The sequence below is a fragment of the Grammomys surdaster genome, unplaced genomic scaffold (assembly GCF_004785775.1).
Source record: "Grammomys surdaster isolate TR1022 unplaced genomic scaffold, NIH_TR_1.0 211, whole genome shotgun sequence".
Classification (NCBI taxonomy): domain Eukaryota; kingdom Metazoa; phylum Chordata; class Mammalia; order Rodentia; family Muridae; genus Grammomys; species Grammomys surdaster.
The window spans coordinates 3,710,263-3,722,517 of record NW_021604656.1 but is presented as its reverse complement, the minus strand read 5'-3'; the positions used below and the strand labels follow the sequence as shown (position 1 = coordinate 3,722,517).

General features: G+C 51.8%; 1 protein-coding gene across 1 annotated transcript in view; it reads right to left on the bottom strand.

The window, feature by feature from the left end:
- Cdhr2 (cadherin related family member 2) overlaps window positions 1-12,255 on the bottom strand; it is a 35,862-nt gene that overhangs the window by 9,925 nt on the left and 13,682 nt on the right. Inside the window, exons 7-20 of the mRNA XM_028772175.1 lie at window positions 10,794-10,883; window positions 10,142-10,267; window positions 9,921-10,067; window positions 9,762-9,837; window positions 9,544-9,659; window positions 9,216-9,449; window positions 8,138-8,293; window positions 7,894-8,055; window positions 7,581-7,642; window positions 6,733-6,976; window positions 3,642-3,881; window positions 2,185-2,254; window positions 1,315-1,926; window positions 306-377 (exon numbers count right to left, since the gene is read on the bottom strand). Coding sequence (XP_028628008.1) covers window positions 306-377; window positions 1,315-1,926; window positions 2,185-2,254; window positions 3,642-3,881; window positions 6,733-6,976; window positions 7,581-7,642; window positions 7,894-8,055; window positions 8,138-8,293; window positions 9,216-9,449; window positions 9,544-9,659; window positions 9,762-9,837; window positions 9,921-10,067; window positions 10,142-10,267; window positions 10,794-10,883 — 2,407 coding nt within the window. The remainder of the gene's footprint in view (window positions 1-305; window positions 378-1,314; window positions 1,927-2,184; window positions 2,255-3,641; window positions 3,882-6,732; window positions 6,977-7,580; window positions 7,643-7,893; window positions 8,056-8,137; window positions 8,294-9,215; window positions 9,450-9,543; window positions 9,660-9,761; window positions 9,838-9,920; window positions 10,068-10,141; window positions 10,268-10,793; window positions 10,884-12,255) is intronic.

Here is a 12,255-nt window from a genome sequence, read left to right as displayed (position 1 = left end):
ACTCCATCTCAGCTGTTCCCAGAGGGGGTAAGGGGCTAGAGTTGGCAAGGTGCACGTCTCTCATTGTACAGATGGGGAAATCGAGGCCCAAAGAGGAAAGACCTGCCTTAGAGCCAGCCATCAGCTGATACAGAGCTGGAATGAAAACTCAGATGTCCCTTCAAGCTACAACCCAGGGCAGAGGTGGGCTGGGTCCCTTTGTGGCCTAGGAAGGTTTTACAGAGGTGGGAGGGGGTGTCTGAGGGTAATCCCATGTTACAAGGTGTGTGGATACAAGATGAAGATGGGGTGCCACGCTCACTCACCGAAGGTCTGGTTGTCAGGCAGAAAATAGGGGGTGTTGTCATTCTTGTCCGTGATGTGGATAAGAAGGCTTCCTAGGTAAACAAGGTCCTGCGGGTCAAAGCTCTGAGCAAAGTTCTCACCAGGAGAACCTGCATCTGAGCCTGGGCCTTAGCAGGCTTTCTGCTGTCTGCCCCTGCTCTGCCCGTCCTGCACATCCCGGCTCCTCGCCCAGGGGTCCTCACAGTCTCCTCTGGCTGTTAGTATTGTTCCCACCCTCGCAAAGGGCAAACAACTAGTCAGAGCCACGCAAGAGAGGCACTCCAGGAGTTAGCCTGGCTCTGCCCCAGCTGACCAGGCATGTTATGCGTAGATGGGTATTGTTCAGTGGCAGCAGACTTGGTTGACACAAGCAAGATCCAGGTCTCCATTCTTAACACACCTAAAAGTGTGTGTGTGTGTGTGTGTGTGTGTCTATAAATATTATGTCAATCTGTCTATATTAATATGTAATTGTGATGTATACATTTTATGTCAGTTGGTCATTTGAGCACTCACTCTGAGCCAGGAGTAGTGACACACAACTGTAAATCTCAGCACGTGGGAAGCTGAGGCAGGAGGATTATAAATTTGAGGCCAGCCCGGGCCATAGAGCAAGACTTGTCTGTGCCTTGGCTTCCTTGTCTTTAAGTTGAATGGCCACCACTAGCTCATGAGCCTTGCAGGAATAAATGAGCAAATGCTGTAAGTTGCCTGGCATGGCTCCGTGCTGTGCTCACTGCTAACGTGGCCCTTGTGCCTGCATGGAATGGGATGAGGATGCCCGTAGCTCCTCACAAAATGGTGGCCTTCAGTAGGTGCTTCCAGACGATCCACTAAACACTACGTTTGCATGCTTTCACACTCTCCACAGCCCGCCCCCTGGCCACTCCCCACTGGACAGATGGAGAACAGAACCTATAAGAGGACAGTGACAAGGGCTGACACAAGCCCCTGGACCCTGAGCCGCTGCAGCCCCACATGCCTTCTCACCATTACTGCTGTAAGCGTCAAAGCGGGGATCTGTGGCGAGGTCTTGTGCCCGCACGACCAGCGTGACCAGGTGACAAGCCTCATAGTCTATGGCCTCGCTCTGATTGATGTACACAGAGCCGTCGGCATCCACAGAGAACCAGCCGTGGCACACGCTGCCCACATCAACGCCACCCTTGGTGCAAATGACGTTCACTAGCTCTATTCTCAGCAAGGCGGTAGTATCCACATCCTTGGCTGTCACCTGAGCCACCTGGCCATGCTCAGAGCCATTCTCAGCCACAGAGATGCTTTGGAGTGAGATTGCATTCAGGGTAGGTGGCTCATCATTCACATCCACCACAGACACGGTGACCATTGCTGTGGCTGTAGAATTGAGGACCTGGGGGCCTGGGTTCTCAGCATTCACTATCAGGTTGAAGGACTTCTGTGTCTCATAATCCAGGTCCACATCGGGGAGCAGCCAGAGGGCACCTTCTGCCCACCCTTGCTCCAGCACTTTGCCTTGGAGTATAAAGTTGTTGGCGCCAGTTCCAGACAGGGTGAAGCTGATGCGGTTGTTGGCTGCTGTCTGGTCAGCATCCCAGGCCTTTACTGTGCCCACCTGTGCTCCTGTGGACAGAGGACAGGGTTTGGAGGGACACCTGTGCAGGCCTGACACTCCAGGCTGGTCCTATCATGGAGCCCTAGCCAGAGATGGGATGTAAACATGCCTCTCCTCCTAGGTACCCTTTCTCTACGTTCTGCCTCACCAAAGGATGACACCTGCGGATGCATCCTGCATGTAGCCAAGGTGTGAGGATACATATTCCCCTCCCATCCACACAGCTAGCCCAAGTATGAGCCCCAACCAGCCAAGAGGGTACATACCTGGATCTCTCTCCAGCACAAGGAACTCGTAAGAAGACTGGTTGAATATAGGCAGGTTGTCATTGATGTCCTAAAGGGAAAGGCAGGTCTGAGTCCTAGAGACACTAGCAGCCCAGGTTCAGCCTCCCCAGAGCCATCTGAGCACCCAGAAATATCTTTACAGATAGAGCCATCGACTCTGTGTCCCTCAGACAGCACTCCCCAGTTTCCAGATGTGAAGACAACCCTCCAAAGAAAGCCAGAAAGCAGTCCTTCTGTTAGTCTAACCTTCTTTTGTCTGACCTCGGTCTAGAACCACTCAAGTTCTACTTTCCAGAACTGTGTTCCCATCTGGCTTAGGCTGAGGTCCCATCTTTCAGACCTGTGACACCAGCTCTGTGCTCAGTCTGAGTTGGCCTCTGATGCTTTCTGTCCTTGCCCACGTGCAGAGCTGGACCCCTGTCTTCCACGTTCTCCTCAGTATTATTGTGTGCCTGGAGATGCCTTGAGTAACCCAGCCCTTCCTTATCTGTGAGCATACATGCCTGCTTTGGTGGTCGGTTTTGTCTACATAACCATAGGACAGAGACCTGGGAACAGAATTCTAGCCCTTCAGTAGGTGTACCTTCCCTCCTTTTCCTTCCTTCCCTCGCTCCTTCCTTTCCCTTTGTCTTTCTTTTCTCTCCCCACTCCCTCCTCCTTTGTCTTTTTCCGAGGATAGCGGTCACATCATGTAACTCGTGTCCTGCACTCCTGACAATGACTCCTTAGACAGGCGCCACTGGATCCCTGCACAAGGCTGCTGAATTCTCTTGGTCATCCTGCCTCCCACAGGAGTGGCTAAGACACCTGCTCTGCCTCTCCCATGGCTCTGGCCTCTTTGGGCTTCAGTGTCCTTAATTTAAAATAGGGTAGCTTCCGACACTTACATCGAGAGTGTGAAACTCATAGGACAAAAAGGACCCCTCTAATTCAGTGAGTGTAATTCTTCCTTTTTCCTTTGTATTCTACCTTGTTCCCAGGAAGCCAACAAATCCTAAGTCTGCTTCAATGTCTCAATCGTCCCCTGACGTCACAAGATCTGCTACATAGCCCTCAATCACCCTGCCTCAGTCTCCCAAGTATTGAGATTACAGGTGTGCACCAGCATGCTTGGGGCCTGATTTCCACCTCTTGGTGTGCAGGAAACTTAATTGGAGCCAGGTTCACCGACCTCTGACCTTTGCTTGCTGCCAGTCAAGACGGTTCCAGACAAGACTCTGTGTCTGTCAATCAGGGCTAAGGCACTGAGAGCCCTCCCCAGGTGACCCCCTCTTCAGAACACCTCCATTCATTCGTGCAGATTTCCCCCTAGACTTTCTGACTTAAGGACAAGGATTGTCAGAGGCTCCGAACCTCTTATACACCATGCTGTACAAGGCAGGAAGTATAGCTTGACAGAACTGGGGAGTCAGACTGTGTGGGAGTCCCCTGCTTACCTCCACAGTAATGGTGACATTGACATCAGTACTCAGGGAAGGCTCGCCGCAGTCAGCCACACGCACAGTTAGCACGATGCGGCCCTCCAGGGCAGGGTCAATGGCCTCTCGATCCAGGGGCCCGAGATTCCTGAGGAGCCCTGAGTTGGGGTCTAAGGAGAAGTTGTGGCTATAGGGTCCAGGAAGCAGGCTGAAGTGTAGACGGCTGTTGTTAGTGTCTGGCTGGTCATTATCATAGGCCTGTGGACATAGTTGGCTTCCAATCAGGTATATAGGCCTCAGGCCTAACACTTCCTTCCAGCACTGGTCTAAGTGGCCATTGGCTAGAGCCGGAGGACACAGGCCACAGCTTCCTGCTGAGATGCAGGGCACAGCCAGCAGAAGCTAGTCTTAACTTTGAGCCGTTTCCCAGATAAGTGCTGAATGAACCGTGCAAATCTGGACTTGAGCTAGACTGTCCGAGGAGACCTGAAGTGGGGGGTTCCCATAACACTGATGCAGAGAAGAGTGTGGGAGAGTGTTTTTTAATATAGAAGTGTGAAGTTTAAAAAAAAATCTAATTTTACTACAATTGCTACCGCCAGCATGCTCTTTCTGTTTCTCTGTCTCTCTGTCTGTCTCTGTTACTACACACACACACACACACACACACACACACACACACACACGGTAGGCTATTTATTTATTTATTTATTTATTTATTTATTTAGAGACTCCATGGTCTTATGAAGCCCAAGCTGGCCTCAAACTCACTGTGCAGCCAAGGGTGACTTTACACTTCTGATCCTCCTGCCTCTACCTCCAGAGAGCTAAGATCACAGGCACACATGCACAGACACACCCCGTTTATGTGGTGTTGGGAACAGAACCCAATGCTTCTACACATGTTAGGCAAGCCCTCTACCAACCAAACTACAACCCTAGCCCAGAACTATATTTTTTCATGTTTAAATTTTATTTTTGTTTTTTGTTTTTGTTTTTTTCCGAGACAGGGTTTCTCTGTGTAGTCCTGGCTGTCCTGGAACTCACTCTGTAGACCAGGCTGGCCTCGAACTCAGAAATCCACCTGCCTCTGCCTCCCAAGTGCTGGGATTAAAGGCGTGTGCCGCCACCACCCGGCTCATGTTTAAATTTTAAAGGATTTTTTTCTTTTATATGTCTGAGTGGGTTTTTTTAATTTCATATGTTTGAGTGTTTTACCTGCACTGTAAGCATTCCCTGTGTGTGCAGTGCCCACAGAAGCCAGAAGAGGGCATCAGGTCCCCTAGAACTGGAGTTACAGATAGTTGTGAGTTGTGTGGGTGCTGGGAATCAAATCTGGGTCCTCTACAAGAGCAGACAGTGCAAACTGCTGAGCCAGCCCTCCAGCTCCTCACCCAACTTACTCTGAGGTGGAGTCTCACTATGGAGTCTCACTATTCCTGGCTGGCCTGGAATCCACAGAGACCTGCCTGCCTCTGCCTTTCAAAGGTGAAATCAAAGGTATGCGCCACATCTGGCTATCTTGATGTACTTTTTAAATAGCTTGTTCTTCATATAAAATGTGTGTGTGTGTAAACACATACCTACATTCTTGTCTTGTCAGGGCCCAAACATCTGGGTTGTACTGGAATGAACCAACATATAGAATACGTGTTCTTCCGTTCCCCTAGCCTCACCCTGGGCCCTCTGTCTGCCTCCTAACCATGCTGTTATCTCTGCAGCTCCATATAGCCCTGCTACCTTTGATAGCACAGACAACACCATCAGGAAAGGTCTGCTGGCTTGCTTTAGTGGAAGCCCCAGGAACAGGAGTCAGAGCGGTTTTACCTCTGAGCACCTGGGTTCAGTAGAAGACCCAGTGGGAAGCCAGTGGGAAGCCAGGGGTTGAGATGGAAGCTATTCTTTGTCTTTCCTCCTGCTCACCCCACCACCATTGCCTTCTCTTCAGTTCTGTTGGGTTTTGCTCAGGAAATGCGCCCCTCATAAGCAACCAGAGAGGGCTCTTCCAAAGGCAAGACCAACCCACTCCTGCAAAGGCGCTCTGTATTTGGTCAGTTAATTCGCCAAGCACTTCTCTGGATCTATAAGGGTGCCACGGATCTGGCAGATCAGAAACGTTTCTTCCCTGAGGCTCTTAAAGACCAGGCTGAAGAGATGGCCTAGAGGTTAAGAGCCCCGGCTGCTCTGACAAAGGACATGGGTTCAATTCCCAGCTCCTATATTGTAGTTCACAACTGTCTATAGCTCTAGTTCTAAAGAATCTGGTACCCTCACATAGACAAATGCAGGCAAAACACCGATGTGCACACACACACGTACAGGGCCAGGGCCAGAGGGAGCAAGTCTACTGAGATCTGGACTACAGCCCTCTGCCACTGCCAGAAAAGCGTAGGAACATCAGCAGGAAGCCTCAGCCCCTGAGGGACAGAGTGACAGCCTGTGAGGACCCACAAGCCCTTTCTCACAAGATGTCTATCTAGGTCACTCTGAAGGAGAGACTCAGCCTCTTGCTCGAACTGTGTTCTTTGCGTTCTGGATTTTAATGCTAGTATTGGCCCTTTAAAAACATCACCCATTTCTTGTTATTTGTTCTCTGTTTGGAAGTTGGTTTTTGTTTGTTTGCTTGGGGTTTTTTGTTTGTTTGTTTGTTTTGCTTTTCTCAGAACAGTTTTTTTTTTCTGCATAGCCCTAGCAGTCTTGGAACTAGCTCTGTAGACCAGGCTGGCCTTAAACTCAGAGATCCCTCTGCCCGTGTCCCCCAGAGTGCTGGGACTAAAGGTGTGCACCGCCATGCCTCACTTGGATCTTATATATAAGCCACATCAAATCTTTTTGGAACGAGTTGGGAATGTGTACATAAAAGAGTGATTTGTTTGTGAAGGCCTGTCCCACACCAGACCTGCTCAGGGTACAACAGGTCCTTTATCTCATTACAGGGTCTCTGCTGACCCTGTGAATAAGGGCCACAACTCTTGGTTTTCTAAGAGGAAAGAGATGCCCAGAGAAACTGAGCAACTTCCTCAGGGCCACGCTGTAGAGCTGAGACTTCCTGCAGGGGCAGCATGGTCTCCTCCCCAACCTCCCCTACCAGGTCCCGTGTGGCTCTCACCTGGATGGTCACAGAGACATCGCCATCCTCCTCTGGCACAAAGACGTTGTAGGAGCCTTGGACCACAGGTGCGTTGTCGTTGATATCCAGCACAGTGATCTGCAGTGTGGTGGTAGTAGACTGGTTCCCACCATCAGTAGCCTGCAGCGTGAGGTAGTATACAGACTGCTTCTCCCGGTCCAGCAGCTCGCCATTTTTCACAGTCAGTTCCCCTGAGTTTGGATCCACCGCAAACAGGTCTTCTCTGCTCGGGGTGGGCAAATTTAGCCAATGAAAGGACAGGATGTGTGTGCACTTACGTTTGAATTTCAGACAGATGATAACACAGACATAACTGAACCTTGTGTAGTCAGTCTTTCCAATGTACTTATGATGGTGGATTGGTCGAGCTGTGAGTGCCCTCACGCCTTTAGGTGTTGGACACTTGGTCCACAGTGTGTTATGATGTCAGAAGTTGCAGGGGCATCTGAGAAGTAGGGCCTTTTGGGAAGTTGTCCCCCACCCCTTCCCTTCCTCTGGTTTCCTATCTTGTCATGTGATCTCTCTGTGTCATACACAACCCCATCATGTGATTCAATACACTATCAAGTCCTCACGGGGCACAGTGGATGGCACCCCACGCCTCTGAGCCTTTAGAACTAAATACATCTTTCTCTTTATAAGATACCCTGCCCCGGGTATTTTATTATAGTCACAGAAAACCAATATTTTTTTTCAGATTGTTTTTCTGGAATGGACACACAACTGAGCACTTCATATTTTTGCAGGTTGCTCAGCTGTTTCCCCCAGCCCCGTGGCAAAGTAGAGAAGATTTCCACCACTCTCCTCTGCCCACTTTACGATCTTACCCATTTCCTGGAAGCAGACTGTAGGTGATTGGACCCCATTCGTCCCCGTCTAGATCTGTAGCCTGTGAGACAAAGATGGCAGAACACTGGAAACAGGGCCATCTGTATCACCACACGACCCGTTCGACACCCACTGCTGTGCACCCAAAGCTCACCACATCTGCATTCACACCTAGACACTCCACGCACCCAGATACATTTGTATCCACACTCACAGAGACCCAGTGACACTGAATGAAACGAGTCTGGGACGGTCTGAGATCAGCCCTGCTCGGCAGCTTTTCCCCAGTGTGATCCAGCCAGCATCACTCACCTGGGTGTTGTTGGTGACCACAGTACCTGTTGTACAGTTCTCTGGCACAGTGAGTTCATAAAAGCTCTGGGAGAACACGGGTCTGTGGTCATTGATGTTTCTAAGGTAGATGGTCACGTTAGCAACAGAGGAGTTCATGCTGACTGAGTCAGCGGCCACAACCTGAGGGCAGAAGAGCATGCGGTGGCACGGGGGCCCAGCTGCCCATGGCATCTGTATCCCTCAGCATCTCAGCACACTGTACCTCCACAAACATCTCCCTCTTCTTCTCGTAGTCCACCATCTCTGAGTTTCTCACCACCACCTGCACACTGACAGACCCTGCTGCTCGCTCTGGGGACACATTGAAGGCTTCAGCATCTTGGCCCTTCAGGGACAGCAGGAAGGTACCACTTTCACCCTGTAAAGGAGAGTGATATAATAAGCACTGAGCTGCTGTAACCTCCTTCCTGCATCTTCCCTACATCTCCAAGCTCAGGCCTTCTGCAGAAGCCCTGCCCTGTGAGACGCACAGAAGGAGTCAGAAAAGACTGAGACAATAGTCCAGGCCTAGGGAGTCGGGCTGGCTGCTCAGCATCTAAGCTGAGGACTGCCCTCAGCCCTGTGGGTCTCCTGGTCTGGAGAGATGGAGCCATATTCACCTCACTCCCATAAAACATTCCCATTAGCCTTCCTTCCTGGCCACCACTCAGCACTCATGCCATTCCATCCCGTTCCCTCAAAGCTACTCTTCACCACTGCCAGCTTAGCACACCCACCAGCCTCCGGTCACCACTGAGCAGCCTCTACTCAGCCCCACATCACTCAAGAAACGGTGACCTTACCTGTCACTTACTACTGTCCTTTCCGTGGTGATTCCTTCCCAGTTGACCAGATCACCTTGAACGTAACACCGGCTGCCTTTCTCTGAGGCTCCTTACTTCCCCAAACCACAGGCTACCCAGAGCCAACAGCACCAGAATCACAACCACGCCTAGCACCATTGCCTAGCACCTAATGTCAACCGCCTCCACGAGGCCTCTGCTCAGCACCACCCAGCATTCCCCTGGACCACATCACCAAGCGGCAGGCAACAACCTCCTCCTTGCAGATCGGGGCTGCCGTCACTACCACCACGTTACCAGCTTCCCTCCCCACGAAGTCTACACATATACACACTGTCCTGTCATGTGCTCTGTAATCCGCTGCCACAGTCAACCTCAACCATCATCACTCTCTTTCCCCACCTTCCCTCCCCCTTTGTTGCTTCCCTCCCCCATCCGTCATCTTCCCCTCCCCCAGCCCTCCTCCACCACTGCCCCTCCCCTACCCCCTGCACCTGCCTGATCTGGGTCATAAGCCACCATGGTCAGACCATCAATGGAGATTCGGGCAGAGGCGTGCTCATCCACATAGCCTGTGAAGTTGACTTGGGCCTCCTGGGGGCTGAAGGAGCAGTCTGGGAGGCTGCAGTTGTAAAATTCCGGCTTGTGGTCGTTGACATCGGTCACCCTGATTGTGACCCACATGCTCACCTTGGCCTCTTGCCCATAGATGTTATGATTCTTCTCAGTGGCCTGAGGTACAGAGCAGAAGCCTGAGGTCGGAGGGCAGGGCTCAGGGAGAGTGACAGCAAAGGTCAGGGGGTTAGAGGAGGGGCACCGCACTCACCGTGACCTGTATCTGCACTTCTTCATTATCCAGAAGCAGCTCCTCTCTGTCCAGGGAGCCGCTGACAACGATGACTCCATCTTTCTCGATGTCAAACCACCCAGGCCTCGTGGAGTCTGAGAGAAAGGCGCTTGCAGCAGCTGTTTGCAGGGGCTCTGACCACCCTGCCCCACCCCAGTCTTACCCGAGCCCTGTCCAGGGGACAACCAGGTTCTCACTGGTGATACTGTAGGTCACAATGTCATTGATGCCTTTGTCACTGTCCACAGCTTCCACAGTCAACACGGACGTCCCCTGGGAAGAGGCTGGGTGAGTGCATCTGACCTTCTTCTCAGGCAGCCTTCGCTACCCCACGCCCTCACATCCCCAGCACATACCAAGGCAGCATCCTCAGCCACAGAGGCTGAGTAAAACTCCCTGACAAACCGAGGGTCCAGGTCTGGCTCGTCAATCACTGAGATGGATACAAAGACCGGCTGGGAGCATTGGGTTTTTGGTTTGTCATTCAATTTTCCTCCTGAGTCCTGGGGGAGAGAAGGCCTTCTGTGAGCCAGCGCCACAACTCTGAGCCCCCTAGCTCAGCTTACACCCCACTCACACAGGCCTTCAGCTCCAGCTGGTAGAAGGCACTCTTGTTGTTGTAGCTGAGGCTACCATTCAGCACAATGGAGCCGTCTGCCAGGATGCGGAAGAGATCAATGCTGTTGTCAGTGCTGGGGATGACCTGTGACAGAGGACACTTGGGTGAGGTCCCAGTGACACCACTGCTCCTCCTGCTCTGAGAGACATAGGATCAAATCCTGGCTCTACTTTTTGGCCAGACATGCAAGTGTCTCCAAGCAACATAACCTCTCAGAACCTCAGTTTCTCCCTTGTCTGGTATAAATGCCTCGGTGGGTTGATACTAAGTTTTTCAAAAGTTCAAAACACACACACACACAGGCCTAAGTTGTCTCGTGAGCTTGGGCAAGAACCAGGTCCTCTCTGAGCCTTGAGCTCTCCTGGGAGCTATGATGTTTTAGCTTACAGGAGGCCTTGATAGTGCTGGTGAAGGGGGTGGGAGCAAGGATGGACCCTCCTTCAACAACTGAGTTTAGTGCAACTTCTCTGTGTTGGGGGCTGGGGGAAAGGGGGTGATCAGAGAAAGGCTGGGGAACTAGGATTGTAATTGTGGAGATGCTGCCCCCTGGTGGACATAAGACACAGTGAGTCCCGCTCCCACTGGGGCCACAGGAACTCTTCACACTCACCTTCTCTATGAAATATTGCACTACACCGGCTAACCCCGTGTCCTTGTCCTCAGCCAGCACAGACAACACCACGGAGCCGACTGGCAGGGTCTGTAAGAAGGGACTTTTCACCTGTGTGTTCCTCCTACCCCAACCCTGACTGGGCCTTCAGGGGAGGCATCAGATGGTTAAGGATGGGAGCACCCAGCAGGACACCCACCCACCCAATGAGCCTGAGATGTACAATCAAGGCCATAAGTGAGAGAGCATTCTAGAATCCAGCTTGGCTATGCCTCTCCCCTGCTCAGATATTCCTGAAGGCGTCCTGTAGCCCTATAGACCACAGCCACAGTTGGACTTCCTCACACTTGGCTTCTGAAAGTTTCCCATTCTGCCTTGAACATGATCCAAACAGTTTTGGTGGCCCTCAGAAGTCAGGCTGCTGCTGGCTCTACCCTCCTCACGCTCTACCCTCTAGCCTGAGGCTAGCCTCATCACTGCCTGAGGACCCCTGTACATGCTGTTCCCCCATCTGGACCATCCCTTTGCTAGAGCCCTACCCCCGCCCCAGGCAGGCTCCTTGCTATTCAGGTCTCTTTGAACATCACCTACTGAGAGAAGGCAGAAGCAGCCCGATCATAGGGACTCTCTTCCACTCTTCCCTATCTTGCCATCTTTATAGCATTTCACATATCTGAAACATCCCTCACAACTTGTTTTTCTGGGTACCACTTGTGCTCTAGACTGTAAGTCCTGAAGCATCATACCCAGGGGAGTCTTGCCCACCAGATGATGTGAGGAACCAGGACAATGTCTACAACATGGGTGGTGGGTAGGGCCTGTCAGGTGAATTTTATGCCTGAACCCACTTCAAAGGTGTTCACCACCACATGGTCTGGAGATCTGGGGACAATATTCTACTTGTTACTGAAGCACAGCACTGGGAGAGCCTCTTCCTACTCAGTTAAAGCGGCTAAAGTCCAGATGCCATCCGGCTAAGGAAGGGGCCACAGCCCAGACCAGCCACTCCAGACCTCTGTACTGTCTCTAGGCGGGACACACGGGCCAACGTGACTGGATGGAAGCTGAAACCACAGAGAAATGGCCAGTCTTTCTGCTGAAGCTGCTGAGGCAGGGAGACAGCTCACAGCCAGAGCCAATGGGCTCCACACCTCAGGACAGAGGCAGCCAGTGATGCAGAGATGGAGTGACACAGAGACAGCAGTGACACAGAGAGATAGCAGTGACACAGAGATGGCAGTCACACAGAGACAGCAGTGACACAGAGAGATGGCAGTGACACAGAGACGGCAGTCACACAGAGAGACGGCAGTGACACAGAGAGATGGCAGTCACACAGAGAGACGGCAGTGACACAGAGAGATGGCAGTCACACAGAGAGACGGCAGTGACACAGAGAGATGGCAGTCACACAGAGAGACGGCAGTGACACAGAGAGATGGCAGTCACACAGAGAGACGGC